Here is a 26,851-nt window from a genome sequence, read left to right on the forward strand (position 1 = left end):
CTCTACTCTAGCGTAGCTACGTCAAAACGACTATCCTCCCACGCGCCCATGCCAGAGCGGATTTGCTCCGTAACATTCCCGGGCATCCCAACCTCAATCTAGCTTTTTGACTTCGACGGTACTCCTAGTTTCCAGTTGTGATGGCACATATTGCCGCATAGCGGCTTCGACGAGCCATTCCAGAGCAGTTTTTCCTCGCTTGTCATTGTCTAGTGGTGCATCATATACGCTATGACATATGCACTATGTTCCTCAACTGATACATAGCTTGATCTCAGTGAGACAGTTAGCAGATTGTGGGTGTCAGATACTGCTTAGAGAGCAGTCTTTCAGATGCATTGGGGTTCATTGGTGATTGCTAGAGGGGCCCACAATGACTTGGCATATCCTATGCATGTATCTGAGGTTCCAAACGGCATGGTCTTGATTTTGTTGCTGACATGCTTTGAGTGAGAGACAAGACGTGTCTCCTTCGCAGGTGAGGTCCACCATGCTCATGAGACAGAGCATTTAGCTGTGCAGGACGTGCCAGCAGACTCTGTAGAGACAAAGGTAGAGAGACATTGCTCTAGTGAGACACAAAAGGTGTCATTGGAGTTTGTGCAGGCAGATGTTAGAGCGTGTCTTCTCCCTAGAGACATAGGCAGAGATGACAGACATGGAGTTCTTTGATATGCTCATGCTAGAGGCTGATGAGTTTGTGCCAGGATAGACAGTGCCGCATGTGGGTGAGAGGGACGTAGCCATCCCAATGTCAGCTCGACACATCCATACGTGATGTTCACTCGCCTCCCCTGTGCTATCTGCTGGCATATTTGATGGCTTAACTACAAAGAAGATTGGTTCTTGCCGCTTAGCAAGTAGTGGAGGTTGCTATGGTCAGAAGCCAAACGGACACTTGTTGCAGGTAACATATGAGATCCCCCATGGACAAGCATAACGATCTATGCATTTTCAATGTCAAATGTATGCTTAACTCCCTTGTTCACTACGTTTTGTTACAAATCTACTAAAAGGAAGACCCAAGGGGAAGAAAATAAAGGCACACTTAAAATCTTTTAGGTTTATAGGCCAAAATGAAGCATTTGTTGGTATCTACTAACATAATATGGCGGAGGCCGTGACACTTTACACATGTCAGTTCTACGAGATGAAGGCTATAAGCCAAAAGTGGGGGAGCGGAAAAGAGAGAGAAAGAGCTTAGATGGGGAGCAAAGGAGAGAGAGAGAGAGGCGGCCGGTAATACTCGTGTATAAAGCTTGTAAGATTTGACTTGTTTTCTTTAAGGTAAGCTTGGGATTTAGAGAAGATTTTGCAATTTTTGTCGGTTAATAATACACAAAACCCCGGTTTTAATGCAAAAGCTGGGAAGTCCTAGTTGAAAGGCCAACTAGAGAGAGATGCACATGCCCATGTGACACAATGTTGTCCACAACTTCACACCATTGAACTTAGGGCGGGTTTAGACTGCCGACGAGCCCAAGCAATTTTTCACCCTTCCTACTCTCATCTAGTTCACATTGTCCACAGACAACCTAATTCTTATAATCGAGGTAGACCTTGCAGCAAATCCGATTGGACCTCGTGGCTAGCCTACTTGTCCTCTTTTGGGTGGGGTAGTGTGTTCAACCCCTTTTTGCGTTCCTTGTGGGAAAGGTCATGGATTTTGGTAGTGTTCGGGGGGTATGGTGCCGCCCGTCTCGTGGTGGGTCCAAAAACTGACGTCCTTTTTTTTCGTCCAACCAAGTTTTGCCATGGAAGACGCACCCGCGCCCGGATACCTCAACTACTTGGCGGGTCCGTCTGAACCCAGCCTTATGTTCTTTAAACCTGTTCGAAGGAGTTTGTGAAATGGTCTCTTGGGTTTATTTTTCTTAACAGAAGGTCAAGGTCTGAATTCAGATGGTCTTCATTTATTACTCAGAAAAAAGCTCGGGGAAGGAGGAAAGCTCCGTGACGGTGTCTGATACTCTCATTTGTCGAAGAAGAAATGGCGACGACAGCTGCTGAAGAGCATCGCGTTTCTCAGCCAGAAATCGGATGGGACAGGTGTTTGTTTATTGCGTCCATGTGTGTGTGTGTGTGAGAGAGAGAGAGAGAGAGAGAGAGAGAGAGAGAGAGAGAGAGAGAGAGAGAGAGAGAGAGAGAGAGAGAGAGAGAGAGAGAGACCCTATCACTGGCATTATCTAAAGCAATCAGAAAAATAGCTTTTTGTTCATTTTGGTACCTGTCTTCATCGTGGTTGGTATAGAATGTCCTCATTTGGAACTTGAATCTCTTTGTCGTGTTTCTTCGATTTTTCATGGACTCGCGGAAAGTCTGTAACTTTAGTTGATACCGGTAAGTAACATAGATAACAAATGCATGTTATCGATCATCTGCATTACAGACTGTCTCTTGTCATGTGCTTGGAAGTTGCACGTTGCTCTTTGCAATCATAAGCACCATAGGTGCATTTATAAAGACATGAATGACTTTGTGGGTTCGTACAGGCTCAACAAGACGAAGTTCTATGTCATAGGGGCTGGTCTTTTCTCAGGTGTCTCTACACTTTTGTACCCAATTTCTGTAGTGAAGACAAGGATGCAAGTTGCAACTAAAGGTCAGATGAATATTTCTGGGCCTGCTGTTTTCAAGGGCATATTGAGGCAGGATGGCATTCCTGGATTGTACAGGGGCTTTGGCACAGTGATAGTAGGGACTATTCCCAGTAGAATGGTCCTTTTAACCAGTTTGGAGACAACAAAGTTGGCAGCATTAAACATGACAGAAAAGCTCAAAATTTCCGAAGCAACAAGGGCAGCGTTGGCAAATGGCATCGCAGGCCTGGTGTCGTCTTTGCTTTCTCAAGCAATTTTTGTGCCAATAGACGTGGTATGTTTTTCACCATGAATTCCTAATTAAGTATACTTTTGAATGCTTCTGTCTTAGTTTATTTTGCTTAGAATGTCCCTTCAACATGTTTATGGACAATGGAAGCTGAAGTTAAAGGGTCTATTGTTAATGCATAAATATTCCAAGTCTTATACGTACTGTAGAGGGAAAGGGCCTTACAGGGCTTTTCTTAACTAATATGGGACAACAAGTTTATTGAAAGCTATTTAGATACTTAGCGGTGTGGCGTTATATCTTTTCTATTTTTGATAGGTTGGTAAGGGTAATGCAAGAGAGAGCGTGATGTGTTTTTAGGGTTTCCTACAAAGCCAAAGGTGCAGAATACTTGTTCCAAGCCTATGGGTGGTCTTCCTTGGTCTCAATGTAGGTGTGGGTCAATGGAAGATTCTTCGGTTGTTGCTTTTTTTCAAGAGGAAAACACTTATGAAAATTGCGAATTCTGTCTTTGAAGCTTTGATTTTCTCTCTAATTTCTGCCTTTGGTGAAAGTAGTTTATGGGCTTTTGAAGAGGTCGCTTTTAGGACTTGTTACCTTGCATTTATGATTTTCTTTTCAAACTTTTTCATCATTGAATTGAAGATGATGTAGCAGTTATGTTTACAAGACACACAATGGTAAATAATTGAAGGATATACCTTGAAGTAGTGTCCCTCACACATACTGCTATAGCTTCTCCATGTCATAACTTGATGAAGAAAGGACCTATCATTTGGACTTCTAAGGATATTAGTGTTTTAGTAATTTGAAGGGAAGGCTTTCTACTGATTCAGTGCTTGCTCTTCCCGATTTGCAAAAAACTTTTTTGTTGAAGTGTGATGCATGTGGTTCTAGTCTTGGAGTAGTTCTTGAACAAGATGGACATGTAGTTGCTTATGAGAGTCGTTGTCTACGACCCGAGGGTTGTTATTCAAAAGTAACGAGGAGTTATGTTTAGCATTACACATCTTGAATCATGGAAAACACTCATCTTAGTAGAGCAGATTTTGTCACCGAGATTGAGCTTAGAAGTATTTATTGCTTCATGAAATCAACTAAGATTTATGAGAAGTAGATGCAATGGGCCAATTTTCTAAATTTTCGGCTCTTAAATCCTTCTTGTTAAAGGGACAAACAAGAAGGTGGCTTGTGTGCTTTCTTCTTGACCCTGTAAGGCTGTTATTACTATGGCAAATCATCCTTTGTTAGACACTTTGAAGGATTTATAGGTGCCTCATGCTTGGTTTGTATGTACTTGGATATACTTTGCAGGAAGGTTACCTCCTACATCATGGCAAGTTGTGTATTGTTTGACCATTGCAAATGAAGGTTATATCAGAGTGCCATCCTCTCATATGTAGGGTATCATAGAATTCAACCCATGAATAGTGCTATCGGGTCTTTATTCTATTAGTCTACTCTTCACAAGGATGTGGAGACATACGTTCATGAATGTCTCATTTGTTAGAAGGTGACATTGCTTGCCTCTTCCTATTCCTACTCAACCATGGGAGAGGATCACTATGAATTTCATCTTCGACTTGCTGCCTCACGTTGCAATGGCATGTGGACAATCATTGATTGAGGCAATACGCACACTCATCTCATTTAGTAAAAAATAAATAAAATCAAAGTAGATTGGATGGCATACCTATTTCTACACTAGAATTTTTGACTTCTTGGGATGCCAAATCACATTGTTAGTGACTGAGACCCACTTGTGACGAGTAACTTTTGGAGAGCTCTATTTGACAAGATTAATGATTTTGAAAGTTTATCTTCTTCCCACGCTTAGAGGGATTAGCAATGAAAGAATGCCAACTATTTGATCTCTCAAAGACCTAAGTTGCTAATCACAAAAATTTGTGAGAGAAGTATCTTCCATTGATTGAGTTGCCTAGAACACCACTCATTGTTTCATAGCCAAGGTCCCTTTGAGATCATGGAGGTAACTGGCAAATTTGCACCAATTACTCACTAAGGTCAACGGATTGCCTATCTAGAGAGTTGCAGATACTCTCTTTCTAAAATGGTTGTCCATACCAAACTCTTGGTCAAAGCTAGAATTTAATCAAGCCGTGCAATGACTTTTTTTAAAAGTTGCTCAATTTCTCTCTCTCTCTCTCCCCTTGCAAATTTTCTCTCTAGCATCTGTTGATTGTCTATTTTTTTGGCATATGTTTTCCTACAAGATAGAGAATTTCTCTCTCTACGTTCATCTGTCATGTGCACATGGCTCTATGTGCTATGTGGACATGCCACTACTACGTTCTCAAAGCCAAGGTTTGTCTATTGGGTTGAAGGGTTATTTAACTAGCAACTTTGTGAGCCTATTCGTAGGATGTGCATGTCCGGACAAGTCCGTTAGATAAGTTTTTTCATATTGGAATCCTCTGGTAAAGATTTGCAAGAGCAAAAGCTAATGTTTTCAGCTCAAAATCGCAGCCCATCTTTCTCATTTCTGAGCAGCAGATCACCTTCCCCGTTCAACTCATCCTCTGTAGCAGATTATCTTCCCCCTTTAACCCATCCCCTATCACATTGGAGGGACCATTGGAGGGACCCTCCTGGTATGGGGAGATGACGTCATGGTTTCACGTACATGGGTTCAGCATGGACATATTGCCCCCTTCCAATACTCATTGTATGCACCCTCTCTGACTCTTACACAAGATGGCTTTCTATAGAGAGCATCTTCTCTAGCTTACTGAGGATGGTTTTGTGACGAGGCCCAGATACATGGACACCCACTTATCTCATGGGATATGATGTGCTATTGGACAGATACGCACATCTTTACACCAGCTTCGAGTCGAGACTGGTAGATACAACGGAGTACAAGCAGAGGCCAGGATGTCCCCTATGTCACATGGAGCCTCAGACAGAGTTGCACTACATACGCCACTGGCCAATTTACTATGAGATACGAGGCCGCTCTCACTGCCTGTGAGAGGGCTTTGGACCACTCTCTAGAGTCATGAGGTATGAGGACCAGAGCTGTTTGGGACTGTTTTTGCTTGAGCTGGGTAGACACAGAGAGAGCCTTATAAGAGGAGAGGCCAGCCAGTCTCAGAGATGTATCATAGACTTCTTTAGAGCGAACACTGGCAGTCAGAAGAAGAGCTACCACAACAGAGCTCACATTCTCCTCACAGCAGAGGCACGCTGATCGATCGAGCGACGAGCTAGGGAGATTCAGACACCCACGATTGCGGAGGACTACAGAGCATCGACGCAGGCTGTATCAGAGGATTCAGATTACTTTGGCCCGACATGCACGATGCTCGGTCAGACTACTGACCATGGAGGAGACTGATGAGATCCACCCGCGACCGATGATGGATCTCCTCTGATTTAGCTCTTTTTGAGGATACACCCACATTGTGTTGTATTAGCCCTCATTCACTACTCTCACCCCCCTACTCATATCCTACACAATTCCAGCTAGCTACTTAGTTCACATCTAGCGGTTTAGGATTCTATAGTATCCCTTTTTTCAGTACCTTTTATTTTTGGTACTCATTGTATTAGATTCACCACGTTGTAACTTTTTGGTCTCATAGGTCATTTTGGCCTTTTGAAGATGTTAATATAACATTTCATTTCTCTCTCTCTCTCACAGGCTGAAAGTAGAGACAGGAGGATGGCTGAAAATTGATGCAAGCCAAAGAGAATGCACCCAATGCAGTTTACAAAAGATTGAGGATGAGACACATGTGACTCTAGAATGCCCCGCATACACCGACATACGCGCTGATTTTCAGCAGCTTACAAGGGGATGCACTACTCTTGAGGAATTGCTCTCTAAAACCGACCCATCTCCTACAGCTCTAGGCATATACCTAGCCAGTATTCTAGAACATCACACACTACTCATGGAAAAGGCAAAGGGTGCTACACACCACACACCCCCACAAGGGGAGTTTGCTTAGAGTTTTCGAGGGTCCCATGGGTCATTTTGGCCCCCCGAGGACGTAACTATCAAATCAAATCAAATCAAATCTCTCTCTCTCTCTCTCTCTCTCTCTCTCTCTCTCTCTCTCAACAAGCAATGCCGCTATCGACGCAGTAGTGACGGTCCTTGCTTAAGCATTTTGACAGATGATGTTACACTATAGTGGGCATTTGGCATGACGTACATTTAGTGTTCGATTAGAGGAATTCAACGAGCCATTCCCCGCTTCAATCGGATTCCCGGGTGGGCAGATGTACGACGGTTTCACCCAAAAACTTGGCCTGGACAAGTTTATTAATAAATCATTTCAAATGATTTATTTTTAAACTTGTCTTCAAAATTTACCCTCCCTTAGTCTTGAAAAATTCTCAAGCAGTATACCTCACCTATAAAAGGAGCAAAACTACTAGCGTTTTCTATCAATTGGAGGTAGTGCCAGAGATCAGCCAGCAACGTTTTTGCATCAGCCTGCAGCCTTGCTTTATTGCATCCACACAACAGATGAGCCCAACGCTTGCAATTTTCAGCCTAGCGTTTTCAGTTTTGATTCCGTTCCCTCACCGGAACACCACGGATCTGCTAACACTCGTCTCCCTGCTGCAACTCGAACCTTCGGCAAACCATTGGCCTCTTCTCCGCCATTCCCTCGCTGCATCGAGTGCTCCCATTGTTGTCCATCATCGGCCCCATCATCGTCTGTGTTTTGAGCCCTGCTTTACGCGACGGATCGGCTGCATTTTTGCAGCCAGCTTTCAGCCCTTGGTTTCTCTCACATCATACCCCTTTATGGTGTTCAACAACCCCTCATCGAGACGGATCCAAAGGTGTATCAAATCAGCTCCGGAGGTGGTTCATCTTGATGAGTTGCTGCGGCGACGTTCCCCATTCAAGTCAGTAGAGTCTGCATTCGAGGTAGTGCATGTGCGTACATTCCATTTACACAATCAAAAGCAAATACCACATCAGCAAGGTGTGGGGGACCCTTGAGAGGGTTGGTTGGGACCCCATCGGGTCTCTCTCTATCACCCAAGTGTGGTAGATTGGTTATGCCATTTCCCTCTTGAATAACAGGTCTTGAGTTCAACTCTCCTCTGTCGGATAGATCTCTAAGGATAGTTTCCTACGACGTTAAAACAATCTTCTTCTTCTTCTTCTTCCTCTCTCTCTCTCTCCAAAGAAGTAAAAGGAACCATCGTTCGTGCTAAGTGGGACACATTCAAGCAAGGAAAGAAATAAAGATTTGTGGAAGTGTAAAGTTTAGATCTTGTCACCATTTCAATTCCGCTCCACCTAACACACCCAATGTGAGAAGATGCAATGGCTGAAAGCTGGCTGTAGAACGAAGATATGATGTAGCGATGTGATACGATGTGATGTGATGTGGCTTGTGTACCTTGTATGGCCACCACGGGAGAGATTTGGGGCTGATTAGCACATCTATGGCTGAATGCTGGCTCTAAAAATGCAGATATGGCTGCAGCCTGCAAGAATGCAACAAATCTGACGTGTAGATTCCAGGGTAGATGAGGGAGATGATGGCTCAAAACTGCAGCTGCAAGATGCTGTATCTCCCTGCATAGCTAACTGTTGAGAGGACTCAAGTGCTAGGCGAGCATATCTATCTATGGGGAGGTCCCATATGGTGTATAAGGAGACTCATCTGGTGAGCGCCTCAACCACTAGTGGGGGGGCAGCTAGGTCTGCTCGAATAATGTCATGTGGTACTGAAGCCTTGGCTCTAATAAGCTGTGAGATCATAGAGACTAGAGGCTTCTCCATGTCTCCCCTTCCATCATGATGCTCCAATGAAGGCCCCCATATCTGAACTCCATAGAGCAGTGCAGAAACCACCAGTGTCAAAAAGCCAAAGCTTCGTCCAAGGCTCCTGAAACTGAAATTTGTGAACACATCCTCTCCAATCCACCCAATGCTGCATAGGCTCTTATTAGTCTAGTCTCTGCTGCTCTCCTCAATGAAAGTGCTGGTCCACTAAAGACCACCCCAAGGTAGGTGTAAGCATCTGTGTACTCATTGTGGGGTGGTGTTAAACACCATAACCTTGGTTTTACTAAGGTTGACAGTGTCACAATCTGTTGACGTGTCAAGCCATTGAAGAACGGAGCCAACGTGCAGATCCCGGCTGAGGGGCCTAAACCCTAAAAAGAAGCAACAGAAGAAGTAAAAGTTCCACCAACCTTTGGGACCCCATCCTATGGGGCCTAGAGGACCTATAGGCATTAAAATAATGGAAGACCACACGCACACACACTTGCGTAAAGCTTGATGACGTGGCAAAGCTGTACGGAATCCCATATTTCACGCTGACATGTTGACGTGTGGATTTTCGCAATTTTCGCTGATAGTGCCATGTGGCAGTTGTATGGATTTCCTCAAAATGCGTTGCTTGCATTTGGGCGCCAGCTTTTGAGCCATTTGCTTTTGAGTTTCAAGCTTTTCATGGCCAAGGGCCTTTAAATATGAGCCGAGGGCTCATTCTCTGGCATGCTCCGCGAGAGGTGCAAAGGATGGAGTACCGGCGTTGTACAGAGTTCAAGTAATATAAAGAAATACCGAAAGGGGTGCCAAGGTTTGGGGCCAATGCTCTCTCGGGGTGGAACCCTGCCACTCCCCGTCTCGTGTCGTGCATCTCTTTCAATTCAGTTGTTATTTGGAGTGCTAAAAGTCTGTTTAGTCTGTTCTTTTCCGTTGGCACGTGGTGCCCGTTTCGTGGCAGAGAGACATACCTATGCAAAGCATCCAAATGACGTTGCATCCCCTCCGGAGAGTCGAAGATCAACACAATATCATCAGCATATAACAATAGTGGAATCCATGTCCCTACCAGTTTTGCACCTCTATCACCATCTCCCTCAATATAGTCAGAAACCTCATCCACATACATATCAAATAGAGTAGGAGAGAGCAGACAACCCTGCTTCACCCCGATAGTGGAGTGAACTAATGTAGAAAGCCCCTCTGGAGTGCGTACATGCCATACTACTGACTTGTATTGTCACGATTGTGACTACGTTACATTATTACATCTAGTCTCAGTTGTAGATACGTGAAGTGACATGCCAAGGAGGACCCCTACACTTGGGTGGTCTCGACTCTTCGCTCTAGAGACATACCGCTTCGCCTAAAGCCACACTCGGATGACTGGTCACACCCTTTCACCCAATGGTTGCAGCTCTTCGTCCAAAGGATGTGTCTAGAGACATACCTCTTCGCCAAAAGCCACACTCCTTGGATGACCGGTCACACCCTTTCACCCAATGGTTGCATCTCTTCGTCCAAAGGATGTGTCTTTACGTCTAAAGTCATGTCTCTTCACCATGAGACGTGTCTTTTCAATCGTGACTCCTCGTCTCCTATATAAGGAGCCTATTGTACTTAGTTTTCAAGCATTCATTCAATTAATCAAACATCAATGTTCTTGTCTCTTGAGTCTTAGTTTGATCTTAAGTATGAAGTTCTAGTCTTCATTATAAGATTAGCACCACTAATCCTCATAGTGGTCTCAGAGCAAATTTTGTCTTAATTATAGGATTAGCACCACTAATCCTCACAGTGGTCTTAGGAGCAAATTTTTTTTCCCGGACCTGAAGGTTGTGAGCCTCTCACCCTCGCCGCTAACTCTAACCCCTTCTCGGAGTCGCATGGAAGCCGACGTTCGGTGGCACACATGCAGACAGGTTGTGCGATTAGGAAATCCTAACTTATACTATCTATTACAAATAAATGATACATATATTAGGAGGCCTGGTGACATAATGTACCCCCAGAGTATGGGTGCTGGAGCCCGATTCGTGAACCTCTTCATCGGGATGTGTCCTTTTGTAACCGATACACCACCTCGTACCTCTTCACCCCGGTACCTGCTAGACTTACACCACACTGCTGTTTCACAAGTCTAGGGCATACATGTACGGCTAGTGTGCCTCCGGGCTGGCCACCCTTTGCATATGCATATAGGCTGCATTGTCCGACCGCCCACCTTATCCGGGCGCCCTCATATTTCATTTATTTTTTGTTGGGTCGTGGGGGATTTTTTCGAGGCTTTGCCCTACCTCCCCTTGGGCACCTATTTATGGGGCTAGGGAGGTACCCACTTCCACACACATTTGATTGTATTGGGTCTTCTACTCTGGTAGTCAGTGGGGGGATGATCGCCCCCTCTTCACCATATTAGCGTTTTGTGTCTACTCTCTCTCTCTCTCTCTCTCTCTCTCTCTCTCTCTCTCTCTCTCTCACGCTTCTGCACACGCGCACTCACATGGTATGTAAGGTGTAGCTGTCACAAAGCGAGCAGCACGTGCCAATAGAAAAGAGCAGACTGAACAGACTTTTAGCACTTCAATAACAACTGAACTGAAAGAGAGAGACGACACGCGACACGGAGTGGCGGAATTCCACCCTAGAGAGTATTGGCCCCAAACCTTGGCGCCCCTTTCGGTATTTCTTTATATTGCATCATCAAAGTACAAGCCGGTACTCCAGACTCTGCACCTTCGTACTGAAGCATGCCAGAGAATGAGCCTTAGCCTCATATTTAAAGGCCCTTGGCCTAAAAAGCAGTTTACATGAAAAGCTTTCAAACTCAAAAACTTCTGGTCCAAAAAGCAGTTTACATGAAAAACTTTCAAACTCAAAAGCTTCTGGTCCAAAAAGCAATGCCAAAAGCTGCCAGCGTAAATCACGGAAATCAGCCTACTGCCCTTAGGGTTAGGGTTAGGGTTTTTGCAGTTTTAGGGTTAGGGTTTCCAGAATTAGGGTTTGTAGGTTTTAGGGTTAGGGTTTCCAGAATTAGGGTTTGCATGTTTAGGGTTAGGGTTTCCAGAATTAGGGTTTCAGAAATTAGGGTTTCCAGAATAGGGTTTCTGGCAAAAATTAGGGTTAGGGTTTTTTGCACTGGCAACCATGTCATCACTCTGTGACACTTCTTCTGTTGCTTGTTCTTCTTAGGGTTTAGGCCCCTCGGCCGGTAGCTCCGTTCTTCAGTAGGTCGACACGTCAGCAGTTTGTTACATCTCCCCTTCTTGAAAGAGAGTAATCGTCCGCGATTACAGCATATCTGCAAAACAACTCAAGTTAGTTCAAAAATTTCCGAGGGTCATTCCGAGGGACAATCAATTTGCTCTTTTTATTAAGGAGTTAGCTTCTCCTTTCGGCTGTTTTGATCAAGGAGTTAGCTTCTCCTTTCGTCCAGATCGGAACTCTTGATATTCCGACGTAGTAAAATTAGCCATCACACCCAGACCGTACTGATCTTCCACGGGTGTCTTGATGCACTAAAATTACATACCCAGGCAATCTCATCCAATTAGGAATATTCAGTAGTTGGCACATCACAATGCAACACAAATGCTTACATATGCATGTTACAAGACATAGAAACATAAAGCCGCCGATGAACACTCCTCCCGCATAACCTAACAAGGTCCGGGCCGGGAGATATTCAACGACTCCCTCATCACTCCTCCCGCATAACCTAAAAAGGTCCGGGCCGGGAGATATAGAGGCCTTTTACAACCAAACGCCCCCCAGACCGCAGCCTGCGTCGTTTGGAGGTGCTGAGAGTAACCATTGCTCAGACTTCTTAATACTCCTCCCGCATAACCATCCAGGTCCGGGCCGGGAGTCACAACAACAATTATTTTACAAGCATACAACCAAACGCTCCCTAGGCATCGGCCTGCGTCGTTCGGAGGTTTTCAAACATACAACGAAACGCTCCCCAAGCATCGGTGTGCGTCGTTCCGAGGTTCAAACAATACCAAAACAGTATTTCTCACTTCTCCACCCGGGAGTAAAATCACCAATCATTGAAACCAGTATCAAACCAGAGTCAAACAGTTCAAATCGGCACCAAAACAGGTTCAAAACAGATACTATCCATTTCAAACAAATTCCAAACAGGATAACCAAACAAGATCAAACAGAACTCAAACTTAAGAAGCAATCTCGACATTAATCGAGCTTGAAAAATCGACTGGCTTTCCATCTTGAAACCTATACCAAAAATTAGGGTTAGGTTTCTTTCATGAGGTCGTAGCCGAGCATTGCATGGTCCATCAGCTCTTGGACAGACTGTTTCTTTGGCGGCGATGGTAGTCCCAAGAGATAGCAATCACACTAAACCTCCAAGGTCATCTGCTCGTGAAGAGACATCTACTGGGAGATGTCGAGAAACTTCAAGTTATAATCTGCTAGGGTTTCCATGGCAAGCATTTCAGGATACCCCACTCTGCCAGAAGTTGCACTCCGAAGGAAGATGTCAGAAACCATATAACTTCGGGAAAATTTTTTCTTGAAAGCTTGCCAAGTACTTGGAGTATGCTGCTTGGTAGCTGTAGACATCAACATCTGCATGGCATTGCTTCTGAGAAAAACAGGGACTTGAAACAAATCTGGATCCTTCTCTTGCAAGGGATCTTCATTGGCTTATGCCCTGTAAGACATGAGCGGTGAAGACGAGAGCGCGCCCGATGCGCGATGAAGTAAGGGTGGGAGTGGCTGATACCTCAAATATAATTCAATTTCAATAGCTCTGTCTCCTCTTTTGTAGGACCGGTATGCTTTCAGAAAAGCACACGCCTTATGCTCTGATACCACTGTCACAAAGCGGGCACCACGTGCCAATAGAAAAGAGCAGACTGAACAGACTTTTAGCACTACAATAACAACTGAATTGAAAGAGAGAGACGACACGCGACACGGAGTGGCGGAATTCCACCCCAGAGAGTATTGGCCCCAAACCTTGGCGCCCCTATCGGTATTTCTTTATATTGCATCATCAAAGTACAAGCCGGTACTCCAGACTCTCCACCTTCGTACTGAAGCATGCCAGAGAATGAGCCCTAGCCTCATATTTAAAGGCCCTTGGCCTAAAAAGCAGTTTACATGAAAAGCTTTCAAACTCAAAAGCTTCTGGTCCAAAAAGCAGTTTACATGAAAAACTTTCAAACTCAAAAGCTTCTGGTCCAAAAAGCAATGCCAAAAGCTGCCAGCGTAAATCACGGAAATCAGCCTACTGCCCTTAGGGTTAGGGTTAGAGTTTCTGTAGTTTTAGGGTTAGGGTTTCCAGAATTAGGGTTTGTAGGTTTTAGGGTTAGGGTTTCCAAAATTAGGGTTTCAGCAATTAGGGAGTCAGCAATTAGGTTTTGCAGAAATTAGGGTTAGGGTTTTCTGCACTCGGGCAACCACGTCATCGCTCTGTGACACTTCTTCTGTTGCTTGTTCTTCTTAGGGTTTAGGCCCCTCGGCCGGTAGCTCCGTTCTTCAGTAGGTCGACACGTCAGCAGTTTGTTACAGCAGTGGAAGTGAATGATGATAATGCTCAGGATGAGTCCTCGGAACTGTGCTCAAGGGTTCCTTTTACTTACGGAAGGGAGAGCCTTCCGTTCTTAGAGAGAGAGTGCAAGTGCAATGATCACAAACAAAGTGAATGTTACTATGAATGAAAGTGCTGAGAGAGAGAGAGAGAGAGAGAGAGAGAGAGAGAGAGAGAGAGAGAGAGAGAGAGAGAGAGAGAGAGAGAGAGAGAGAGAGAGAGAGAGAGAAGAATACGACATTAAATGGTTCTCAAATCCCCCTCCAAGGGCCCCCCTCTCTATGTCGAGAGAGGTCTATGCTATAGATTGCACAAATCTGGTACAATGGTCTAGATACTATGGTACTTGATGATGACTATGTCAACGACAATGATGGAGACTATGACGATGACGACGATGGTGTCGTCTCAGGATAGGGATCTGCGACATGGCGACGAAGGTGTTGTCGTCAAGATAGGGATCTGCGATGACGATGATGACGATGTCGACGACGATGGCGTCAAGGCTGAAAACTGAAAACGCTAGATGCTCTGTTGGGGATCTGCTATTGGGGCGGCACTACGGCCTTATCACGTGCACATCTAACCCTATGTGTACGTGGACAAGCTACTTCATGACAAGGGTTTAGTCTAGTTCAGTCAGTCTAGCCTAGGAAGTGTTCTGGCACCGTTTTTGTTGCAGATCTCAAATTCAGCCTAGCATTTTTGCCTCAGATTCTCACACTAGCATTTTTGCAGAACTCCGGCGTGAAGACATTCCCTGCATCAGAGTTTTCAATTTTCAGTGTCTAGACTCCGCCCCGCAAGTTTCAGACCTCGCAAATCTCACCTTCCCGCGCCAGATCCTCGCAACACGGGCAGATCAACGAGCGTTTGCAGATTCATCCCGGAAAATGTAGATTTTAGCATCTGTGTTTTCAACGTGTCGTCGTCGCATCGTCGTCGTCACCGACATAGAGTCAGAATTCAGTAGATAAAGATTTGCAGATTTCAGCCATTAGCGTTTTCAGATTTCAGCCCGTCTCGTCGTCGTCCTCATCGTCGTCGACCTCGTCGACAAGTCCGTGTAGAGATTTGTGCAATCAATAGTAGACTGCTCTCGCCATAGAGAGCGGGGCCTTCGGAGGAGGGTTTGACAACATTTTGGTGTCGTATTCTTCTCTCTCTATCTCTCAGTCTCAGTACCTTCATTGACAGTGTTTATCCACTTTGTTTGTGATCACTTGCACTCTCTCACTAAAGGAACGGAAGGCTCTCCCTTCTGTAAGTGAAAGGAACCTTGAGCATAGTTTGGAGCACTCATCTTGAGCAAAGTTCAACATTCACTTCCGCTGCGTCTTAGATTGGTATCAGAGCTTTGACAGTGCTCTATATCACTCAAGGAAAGAACCACAAGAATTGTTTTTGCTTGTGTCGCACGTAACCCAAATCCTGTTGGCCGTGTTGATTCCTAATCGTGTTTTTGAAGAGTGACAGGAAACCCAAGAAAGAAGGGCTTGTCTAGCCTCCCCTTGTGTCTCTTTTCACTCATTGAGAGCGGACCGTGCACTTAGCGGCCGGCCAATCGGTGTGAGGTGGGAAAAAGCAACCTTGGTGTGAGCGTAAGGCCGTCAAGGGGTGTGTCCGCGGAAAGGAGTAGAGCTCGGGTAAGAGAAGATCCTTCTCTAACACAGATTGCGAGCGAAAGAAGAACCTCAAGAACCTCAAGCCACCAGAACCTCAAGACTCAAGAACCCAAGAATCCAAGACCCACAAGAACCCAAGTTCCTCGTGAACTTAAGAACCCAAGACTTCAGTGTATGGTCATTACCCGAAGCGGAATGGATACTTCGCATGGAGGTGATGAGCATGGCAGTGGCGAAGAAGAATTTTCCCCACCAGGAGTCTTTTCTGACCCTCCCCCTTTCCCATCTACGCCAAGGATTGCACCAAATCCTATGGAGGCTTTGGTCAAGTCGATGATGGACATGATGTTACACCAAGAAGCGCGACGCGATACCTTGGAGCGTGAGCGCCAAGAAAGATAGGAATCCATGGAACGGGAGCGCCAAGAACGACAGGCATCCTTGGATCGCGAGCGTGAGCAATCGCGCTTGGCGAGACTGAGTAACGAAAAGAACGAAAAGCAGAAAGAAAGGCAGCTATTGAGCGTAAGCGTGAGCAAGCGCACTTGGCGGCGGAAGAAAGGCAGGCAACTATCGAGTGTCAGCATGAGCAAGCGCGCTTGGCAGCCGAAGCAAGAAAGGAAGCGGCCAAAGAAAGACAGGCAGCTATTCAGCGTGAGCAAGCGCGCCTGGCGGCCGAAGCAAGAAAGGAGGTGACCGAAGAGAGACGAGCGGCTTTGGAGCAAAGCGTGAGACGCAGAGAGACCAACACATGCAAGAGTTGGTCCGACAGGTTATCACTTCGAAGTCCGAGCCGGCCAAAGATGTTGGTAGCTCATCAAGTGGCGCAAGCCGAGATTCAGACTCCAACAACCCCGTCACCAAGAAGTTGACTTTCAGTAAGTATGACAGTAAGATGGATGCTAGTGTTATTCATTCTTGGTTGCATCAATTTAATGTTTATTTTGCGACAACTAAGAGGACATGAAATAGCAAGGTTTGATAGCAACTATGTACCTTGCTGGTGATGGCATTAATTGGTACCACGCATGGCAAGAGGCATAGTTGACCGCACACCTAGAGGAAACCGAGGAAGGCCCGCCCCTTTCTTTCAATTGGGCCAACTTCCAAGACAAGCTCAAGGCGCGGTTTATGCCACCACAGTACCCTGCGCGGTTGAAAGAGGATTGGCACAACCTCAAGCAGAATGGTATGCCAATCATGTCTTTTTCTAACCGTGTTTTGCAGCTCGGCACCCAATTACGTAGATTGAATGATGAGCACAAAGAGGCTTTCTTTTTTGAGTTGGACAAATATATCAAGTTTGATATAGAAGTCTTCGACCCCGCGGATCTCAACAAGGCGGTAGCGATTGCTCTCTCCCAAGAGATGAAGCACAACAAGGGAAAGCCTAAGGAGAACAAGTCGTCTCAAAGTATCTCCCAGACTTCTCTGAACCCTCAGAATGGTAACTCTTCTAGCCAATCCTCCTCTAATTCTTCGGAAAAGAACTCTAACAATGAATTTAAGGGTAAAACCTAAAACACCTGCTAAACCTAAGCTAACCCCTTATGAAAAAGCCGCGAAAGAAATTCTTGGAGGATACATAACGGCAGAAGAACAAGTCATTTATGCTAAGGAAGGTCGTTGTTATCAATGTCACGTCAAGGGTCACATTAAAGCGGCTTGTCCTAAGACAGCCCCACCTAAAGAACCTAAGACATCCATAGCAACCACAAGCACTTTAATGAATCAAGCTGATTCTTCTCATGTCTCTGACACACACATTAATCAGTCTCTCATGAAGTGTTATGGTCATGTAAAGGATCAACGTTTTGTTATACTTTTTGATCCAGGCAGTATGCATGATGTGATTAGTCTCTCTTGTAGAGAGAGAGCCCGCCTAGAGGCTAGTTCAACATCTCCTCTCGAGGTTTCTGGCTTCGCTCCCGGTATGGACTTTCTCATCACGCAAGAGTGCCTTAATGTGTTGTTTACAGTTCAATAGGCGGCTTTCCGTAGAAAATTTGTCGTGTCTCCTCTCTCAGGATGTGATATGCTTTTGGACATTAGATGATTCGTGAGCATAACCCTCTCATTGATTGGGAGGACAACACTCTCACATTAAATGCCAACAGCGACTCTCCCATGATCATTCGTGCCGAGAAGGGTCTGAATTCTTTGCCTCTCATTTCTCATGTGCAGGTAAAGCGTGAATTACGACCAGGAGCACAAGCGGCATTCATTTATGCTGCTTGAGTTACCTAGAGCATTCAGGCTCTAGACAGGTATTTAGCTTTGTTTACCAAGGTTAAGCATCTCTTTTTACAGGATGATCTTTCACCTCGTCTCCCACCTGAGCGGCCGGAGGACCATCGCATCGAGCTTACGGAGGGGGCACAGCCGGTCAGTAAGGCTCCCTACCGTTTGAACAAGGCACAGGAAGAAGAGTTAGAGCGGCAACTCACGAAGTTGGTGGCTAGAGGATTCATACGTCCTAGTGTAAGTCCTTTAGCTGCTCCTATTTTGTTTGTGCGTAAGAAGGATGGTTTGTCTCGTTTGTGTGTTGATTACAAGGCATTGAACAAGATGACTGTCAAGAACAAGTTTCCGATGCCTCGCATTGAGTATATCTTGGATAGGCTCAATGGGGCAAAGGTCTTCAACAAGATTGATCTCAAAAGTGGATACTATCAAGTAAGGGTATCCAAAGGCGACATCTTCAAAACCGCTTTTCGCACAGAGCAAGGGCAATGGGAGTATGTGGTTATGTCTTTTGGATTGATAGGTGCCGTGGGTACATTTAACCGTCTCATGGTAGGCCATTTCGGCGATATGGCTGGTGTATGTGTTGTCATCCTTCTCGATGATATTCTCATTTTTTCTACATCGTGGGAACAACATGAAAGGGATATAGAAAGGGTATTGGCCCGTTTGGATGAGTGTCAGTTGTACATTGCAGCTAAGAAATCTGAGTTTTTTCTCACTGAAGTTACTTATCTGGGTTATATCATTTCTGCAGAAGGCGTCAAGCTAGACCCCGCGAAGGTCAAACAGGTACGTAATTGGGATTTGCCCAAGACTGCATATGACGTGCGCTCTTTTCTTGGTTTATGTCAAGTATATAGTTCGCACATAGAGAATTTTGTACGCATTGCCGCACCTATGACTGATGTTTTGAAAGGGGTAAAGACTCGTCGTCAGCGCGTGGATTTACCTGAGGCAGCCATTGAGGCTTTCACAACCCTCAAGGTTGCGGTGACAGAAGCGTCATGTCTCATTGTTGCCTCTTGGGATGACCCCTTTGAGGTATGGACGGATGCGAGCAATGTCGCCATAGGCGTTGTGCTTCAGCAGCATGGTCGTCTAGTAGCTTTTCTTAGCTGGAAGCTCAATAGTGTAGAAAATAACTATTCAGTTTATGATGAACTTTTGTTTGTCATTCACTCTCTTAAGCATTGGAAGCATTTTCTTTATGGTAGAGAGTTCACAGTTCGCACAGATCACCAAGCCCTCAAGTGGCTCTAGTCTATGCCTAGTGCACATTGGAGTGATCGCCAAGCATGGTGGTCACAATTTTTTGAGCAATTTGGAGGTATGTGGCTAGAAAAGCTAACCCTGTTGCAGATGCGTTGAGTCACAAAGGATAGATTTTGGCTCTTGAGTCAAGATCCACAGTTTCTATTCAGGGTGTGTCTTTCGACAATATGAAGAACCAGTATGCGGATTCCGAGTTTGGTAAGCAATGGTTGCAGGCGCTTGCTTCCCAAGGGCCAAGCGACTATCTCATTCGTGATGGTTTGTTGTATTTTGGTCAACGTCTATGTGTGTTGCCCTCTCTCAGGCAAGCCAAATTGCATGATGCACATGACTCTCATGGGTGGGCACACGGGAATGAACACTACTTTGGAAAAAATAGAAAGATTCTTTTATTGGCCTAAAATGCAAAAAGATGTGTTTCGTTATATCACATAATGCACTATATGTCAAAAGGTAAAAGCTCCTCGGGGTAAGCAGTAAGGCCTCTTGCTTCCCTGCCTATTCCCGATGGACCTTTTCAAGATATTTCCATGGATTTTGTGATTAACCTTCTACCTAGTTTGCATTCAAGGAATACTCAATGTTTGACAATTGTTGATCGTTTCAGCAAGTTTTGCATGTTGATTCCTTGTAAGGCCACAGTCACCGCACAAGATGTGGCACGCTTGTTTATAAAGCATTGGTACCCCCTGTGTGGTTTGCCAAAATCGATTGTTTCAGATAGAGATCTTAAGTTCACGTCCAATTTTTGGTGCGCACTCTTTGAAAATTTTGACACTAAGTTGACTTTTTCATTGGTTTTTTATCCACAGTCATATGGTCAGACAGAGATTTACAATCAGTTGGCTTTTGATGTTATAAAGTTATATGTGCATGATCAACAGTCTCATTGGGAGCTCTATCTTCCATTGGTTCAGGCTATTTTGAATGTTTTTCCTCTGCCATTGGTCGAACTCCGTATGAGGCAGCTTTTGGCCGTCCATTCTAATCACTTTTGACTCGCTCGGTCAGTGAAATGCCCGATGCCAATGTTGAAAGTCAGTCGTTGGATGAGATTTCTGAGAGTGTGAAGCTTCGGCTAAGCAAGGCTCAGGAATCTTACTCACGGCAGGCTAATAAGCATCGTCAGGATGTTTCGATCCAGGAAGGGGATTGGGTGTATTTAAGAATCATGAAGCAATGTCTTAAGCAAGTTGGAAAGAAGTGTCCAAAATTGTCTTTCGAATGTATGGTCCATTTTCTGTCATTAAAAAGATAAATGAGGTTTCAATGAAATTGCAGTTACCTACGTCATGGTCAATGCACAACGTTTTCCATGTTTCTTGGTTGAAAGTGTTTCAGGGAACTCCTCCAAAGGACATTTCGGAAGAAGAAGAACCGGAGATCATCGATGAAGCAGAAGTCATAAAGCCAGAGCAAGTGTTGTTGCATCGGTTTTGCCATGGTTCAAAAGAAGCAAGTGAGAGAATACTTTTTGAAGTTCAAGGATCGAGGGACCCACGAAGCAGTGTGGGTTGATGAAGAGTTTTTCAAAGACTATCCAGAGACGTTGGCAGCCTACAAGGAAGCCATGCAGATCGATACTAGTATCTCACTTTAAAAGGGAGGAGATGTCACGTGCACATCTAACCCTATGTGTGTGTGGACACGCTACTTCATGACAAGGGTTCAGTCTAGTTCAGTCAGTCTAGCCTAGGAAGTGTTCTGGCACCGGTTTTGCTGCAGATCTCAAATTCAGCCTAGCCTTTTTGCCTCAGATTCCTAGCGTAGCGTTTTTGTAGAACTCCGGCGTGAAGACATTCCCTGCATCAGCGGTTTCAGTTTTCAGCGTCTAGACTCCGCCCCGCAAGTCCTAGACCTCGCAAATCTCAGCTTCCCCCCAGCAGATCCTCACCGCACGGGCATATCAATGAGCGTTTGTAGATTCATCCCAGAAAATGCAGATTTCAGCATTTGCGTTTTCAGCGCGTCGTCATCACCGACATAGAGTCAGAATTCAGTAGATAAAGATTTGCAGATTTCAGCCATTAGCGTTTTCAGATATCAGCCCGTCTCGTCGTCGTCCTCATCGTCGTCGACCTCATCGGCAAGTCCAAAGCATTGTAGAGACTTGTGCAATCAAGAGTAGACCGCTCTCGCCATAGAGAGTGGGGCCTTCGGAGGAGGGTGTCGTATTCTTCTCTCTCTATCTCTCAGTCTCAATACCTTCATTCACAGTGTTTATCCACTTTGTTTGTGATCACTTGCACTCTCTCACTAAAGGAACGGAAGGCTCTCCCTTCCGATAGTAAAAGGAACCTTGAGCATAGTTCAAAGCACTCATCTTGAGCAACGTTCAACATTCACTTCCGCTCCACCGTACAGGCCTGGATATGCAACCGCTTCGCCGAGCTAGGGCTGAAATGCAAAAACGCTTGCTGATTTGACTGAAATTGCAAAACACTGGCTGCTCTGCTGAAATCTGAAACGCTAGGCCGATCTGGGTCTTGACAGGGAAACTGGCGAGGATCTGCAACCGGGTGGGAGCGGGTTCTCGTGAGGCTAAGGGCTGAAAACTGAAAATGTTGGTGGTAGTGGCTGAAAACACTGGGTTGATCTTGAGAAAACGCTGGGACTTGTTGGTGCCTGCCTGCTCTGCTGCGGGTGCCTGCCCTTCTATGTCCTGCTTCTTCTGTTTCTACGGAGTGCCCAATGATTTCTTTTATAGCTCTTTAGCAATTTGCCCATCTACTTTTCCAACAAAAGTAAGTGAAAAATGTGTACTTTGGCAAAAAGGGTTCCATGCTTTGGAAAATGCTCATGCTTGGTACTGTATCATGGTACTAACGGTCTTGGGTTGTGCAATTAGAGGGTATGCAGCTACTCTAAGTGCTTGGACATGCACGGCCTACGCACAGGCTCACAAAGGTACCAGAACACTTCCTAGGCTTCCTAAACCCTAGAAATAGGAACAACTTGTTCACGTACACATAGAATTAATGTGCACGTGACATGGTATCAGCAGCTTCAGGCTCTCCATGGTCTGGACGCACTTTGCGCATGAGGTACTCTACCCAAGGGATCAACAACAGCCAGCGTTTTTGTAAAAGTAGCACATATCTCCCAGCGTTTTTGCATGCACCAGGCAAGGGATGGAAATCTGCGTTTTTCTGTCGCGGGGGAACCTCCTCAACCTGTGTTTTTGCATTTACACCTGGCGTTTTTGCTTCTGGCTGCCAGCACTACTGTTTTTGTGCAATTTGTCGCAGAAAACCTCCTTCCATCAGTGTTTTTGGCTGCCATTTGTGTTCTTGACAGCTGCTGCGTTTTTGCAGCAGAGGGGGCAGCGCTCAACTTTGCTCCACCAGATCTTGCCTATGACACACGGCCTTGCATCCGGTGCTTTGCCGGTCAAATTCCTCTTCAGTTCTTCATATCTCAGCCAGCAATACCTGCTGTTTTTTCTCTGTTTTCAGCCCTTCGACGGTTGTGCACACAGGGATGAACCCTCCCTACACCCTCTGCACTGCTCCGGACCATGCCGGGAGCGTACGAGCACGCTGAAAATCGCTGGACAGCAGCGTTTTCATCACCTCGCAGTTGCGTTTTTGGGTGGACACCAGTCTCTTGGCTTGTGTTTTTCATAGAGGATGAAGTTACCTCCTGCGAGGACACCATCCAATGGTGGTCCATGTGGTTTCTCAGTGACTGTTGCAGTACACGACATCTTCGACATCAGCTTGATCAGCTATGGGCGTACGGTCCTTGGAAGATCCATTCATTCCAGCCATCATTCGGTGGTTGCGCACTCCAGAGGGGTAGTGACTTGTGGTTTGCTATGGACACACCTATGCACTCATCATAGGAGTTCATGCGAGTTATGGCCATGCCCATGGCATATGGGATTCCGATATTCCCAGAGAGGACACCACTATATTAGGTGGACAGACACTTACCACTTGACCTTGACACGTCAAATCACTTGCTTACACAGGAGTATCTACATGGACTTAGGGAGAGGATCTTGGATCTCTTCTTGGACATGTTCATTGCTTGGATCTACAGATTGGAGTGGGACTTCCGTACTTTTTTTACCCGCGAGGTGCGAGAGATCATGCATCATTACGCGACTACATCCGGAGTTACTCGGAAGAGAGAGAGAGAGAGAGAGAGAGAGAGAGAGAGAGAGAGAGAGAGAGAGAGAGAGAGAGAGAGAGAGAGAGAGAGAGAGAGAGAGAGAGACCCAATGGGGTCTCAACCAACCCTCTCAAGGGCCCCCCACACTGTTGTTGATGTGGTATTTGCTTTTGATTGCGTAAATGGAATGTACACACATGCGATACCTCAAATGTAGACTCTACTGACTTTAATGGGGAATGTCGTTGCAGTAACTCTTCAAGATGAAGCACCTACGGGGCGGATTTGATGCACCTTTGGATCCGTCTGGATGAGAGGTTGCTGATGGCCACCAAGGGGTAGATCTGGGGTTGATTTTCGCTCTTGATGTGAGAGGAATCAAGGGCTGAAAGCTGGCTGCAAAAACACAGCCGATCCGTTGTGTAAAACAGGGCTGAAACCCAGATGATTATGGAGCTGATGATGGACAGCAATGGGAGCACTCGATGCGGTGAGGGATCGGCCGAGAAGAGGCTCAATGGGCTGCCGAAGGTTTGGGCTGCAGTAGGGAGACGAGTGCTAGCAGATCCGTGGCGTTCCAACGAGGGAACGGGCTGCCTTGTAAGGCACTTGTTTGTCACCAATTTTTTGCTCAATTGTTGACTGGTCTGTTTAAAGCTCTGTCCATTTTAACTATACCTTAGCTGCTTGCTAAAACTCAGTTCTAGGTACTTAATGCAATTATCGAGTGTGCTAGTCGGTCTATTACTCTATAAATTTCCCTATCTGCCCTTTGCTCTCAAACTTAAAACCCTTGCTCTTGGTGGGTGTTGTTTGGTGGGGCCTCACTCTTTGTGAAAAAACTATACTGGGGCAATTACCCCTCCATCTAACGTTTTTATGGAGTACGTGGCCTTTGTGCTGCTTTTAATTGCTCGCTCCTTCCAAGCGCGGATTTTTTTTGCACATTTTGCTTCGATTGCTGCTCCTGCCTGCCTATTACTTCCTCTATTATCTCTCTCTCTCTCTCTCTCTCTCTCTCTCTCTCTCTCGATGGATCTATTGTAGCTTTGTGGACTTCTGCAAAGCATTTGACACAGTACCCAAAGCTAGATCGATGCGTAGACTAAAGGAGATGGGAGTACCCACAGAGCTCAGTTGGGGGATCATGGCATTATACAAGTCAGTAGTGGGGCATGTACACACCTCTGAGGGTCTATCTACACCGGTTCACTCCACTATTGGGGTGAAGCAGGGCTGCCCGCTCTCTCCCACTCTATTCGGTATGTATGTGGATGAGGTTTCTGACTACATTGAGAGCGATGGTGATAGAGGTGCACAGGTGGCAGGGACATGGATTCCACTATTGTTATATGCTGATGATATTGTGTTGATCTTTGACTCTCCGGAGGGGATGCAACGTCACTTGGATGCTTTGCATAGGTTTGCCTGCGAAAGTGGTTTGTCTGTCAACCTTGGTAAAACCAAGGTTATGGTGTTTAATACCACCCCACAGTGGATCACGAGGTCAGCACCTACATTCACATACGGCCCGGAGACAGTGGAGTACACAGATGCTTACACTTACCTTGGAGTGGTTTTTCGCGGACCAGCATTTTCATTGAGGAGAGCAGCAGAGACCAGATTGACGAGAACCCATGCATCATTGGATAGATTGGAGAGGATGTGTTCGCAGGTTCAGTTTCAGGAGCCTCAGACGAAGCTGTGACTATTTGACACTTTGGTGGTTTTTGCATTGCTCTATGAAGCTGAGATATGGGGACCTTCATTGGATCATCACGGGAGGTCGGGTCGCACCGATGGATGGGGGGACATGGAGAAACCTCTGGTCTCTATGATCTCTCTGCTCGTTAGAGCCAAGGCTTCAATACCGCATGCCATTATCCGAGCATAGCTAGCGCCCCCCCCCCCCACTTGTGGTTGAGGCGCTCACCAGATCAGTCTCCTTTATACACCGCATGTGGGAATTTCCCAGAGACGGATATGCCCGCCTTGCACACCGCATGTGGGAACTTCCCAGAGACAGATATGCCCGCCTTGCACTTGAGTCCTCTCGACAGTTAGCCATGCAGGGAGATACAACATGCTGGTATGGGGAGATGACATCATGGTTTCAGGCGCATGGGTTCAGCATAGACAGGTTGCCACCCTTCGAGTACTCACTGGATGCACCAGGTCTCACTCTTACACAATCCGAGATCACCAGGCTTATCCTCCAGGACTTGACTCAGCTAGACACCAAGAGAACGTGGATACAGACTAGCACATGAGCTGGGCACGAAGATGGATTTCTACAGAGAGCATCTTCTCCAGCTTATGGAGGACGGTTTTGTGACGAGACCCAGATACATGGACACCCACCTGTCTCATGGGATACGATGTGCTATTGGCCAGATCCGCACATCTTCACACCAGCTGCGGATTGAGACTGGGAGATACAACATAGTACTAGCAGAGACCAGGACATGCCCCTTGTGTGACATGGAGCCTGAGACAGAGTTGCACTACACATGCCGTTGCCCCCTCTACTACGAGATAAGAGGCCGCTACCATTGCTTGTTCAGAGAGGGTTTTGGACCACTCTCCAAAGTCATGCGGTACGAGGATTACAGATGCCTGGGTATGTTTTTGCTTGAGCTGCGCAGACACAGAGAGAGCCCGATGAGAGGAGAGGCTAGCCAATCACAAAGACGGATCACAGATTTCTTTAGAGCAGACACTGGACAGCCAGAGGAGCTACCACCACAGCAGAGGTCACATTCGTCTCGCACCAGAGGCACACTGATCGACCGAGCGATTGAGCTGAGGAGATCCAAACGCCCACGATTGTGGAGGACCACACAACATCGATTGAGTCTGCATCAAAGGATTCGGATCACTTTGGCCAGGTATGCACGACGCTTGGTCAGACTACTGACCATGGAGGAGATTGATGAGATCCAACAGCGACCGATGTTGGATCTCTTGTGATTTAGCTTTTTAGCTATCCGAGCCAGCTGCTTACTTTGCTTAGTTCACATCAAGTAGCTTAGGATTCCATAGTATTTTTATTTTGTTATGTTGTGATTTTGTTACTCTTTGTATCAGATCCACCACATTGTAACTTTCTGGTCTCATAGGTCACTTTGGCCTTTTGAAGACGTTAATATGACATCATTTCATCTCTCTCTCTCTCTCTCTCTCTCTCTCTCTTTCTCCACCCCCCCCCCCCCCCCCCCCCCGTGTGCCATCATGAAGGATGGCCAATTGTGGTGAGCCTCGGTGCCTGCAAACTTGGATTGCGTGTAGATTCTGCAAGCTGAATATGCGAAATGCACTGCCTGAAGGTGTAAAGCATGCAAAACCAATCTCTACACACACACACACACCCACAACACACACACACACACACACACACACTCGACATTCTCTCTCCTCGTCGTATAGATCTTT

The 26,851-nt window shown here is 45.9% G+C and overlaps 1 protein-coding gene across 1 annotated transcript in view; it reads left to right on the top strand.

Moving 5' to 3' along the window:
- Positions 1–1,869: 1,869 nt before the first annotated feature.
- Positions 1,870–26,851, top strand: part of LOC147447252 (uncharacterized) — a 33,148-nt gene continuing 8,166 nt past the window's right edge. Inside the window, exons 1-2 of the mRNA XM_086523100.1 lie at positions 1,870–2,049; positions 2,493–2,874. Of these exons, the coding sequence (XP_086379226.1) occupies positions 1,991–2,049; positions 2,493–2,874 (441 nt within the window). The 5' untranslated portion in view covers positions 1,870–1,990. The remainder of the gene's footprint in view (positions 2,050–2,492; positions 2,875–26,851) is intronic.

The sequence above is a fragment of the Adiantum capillus-veneris genome, chromosome 11 (genome assembly GCF_014529385.1).
Source record: "Adiantum capillus-veneris isolate H3 chromosome 11, ASM1452938v2, whole genome shotgun sequence".
NCBI classification, from domain to species: domain Eukaryota; kingdom Viridiplantae; phylum Streptophyta; class Polypodiopsida; order Polypodiales; family Pteridaceae; genus Adiantum; species Adiantum capillus-veneris.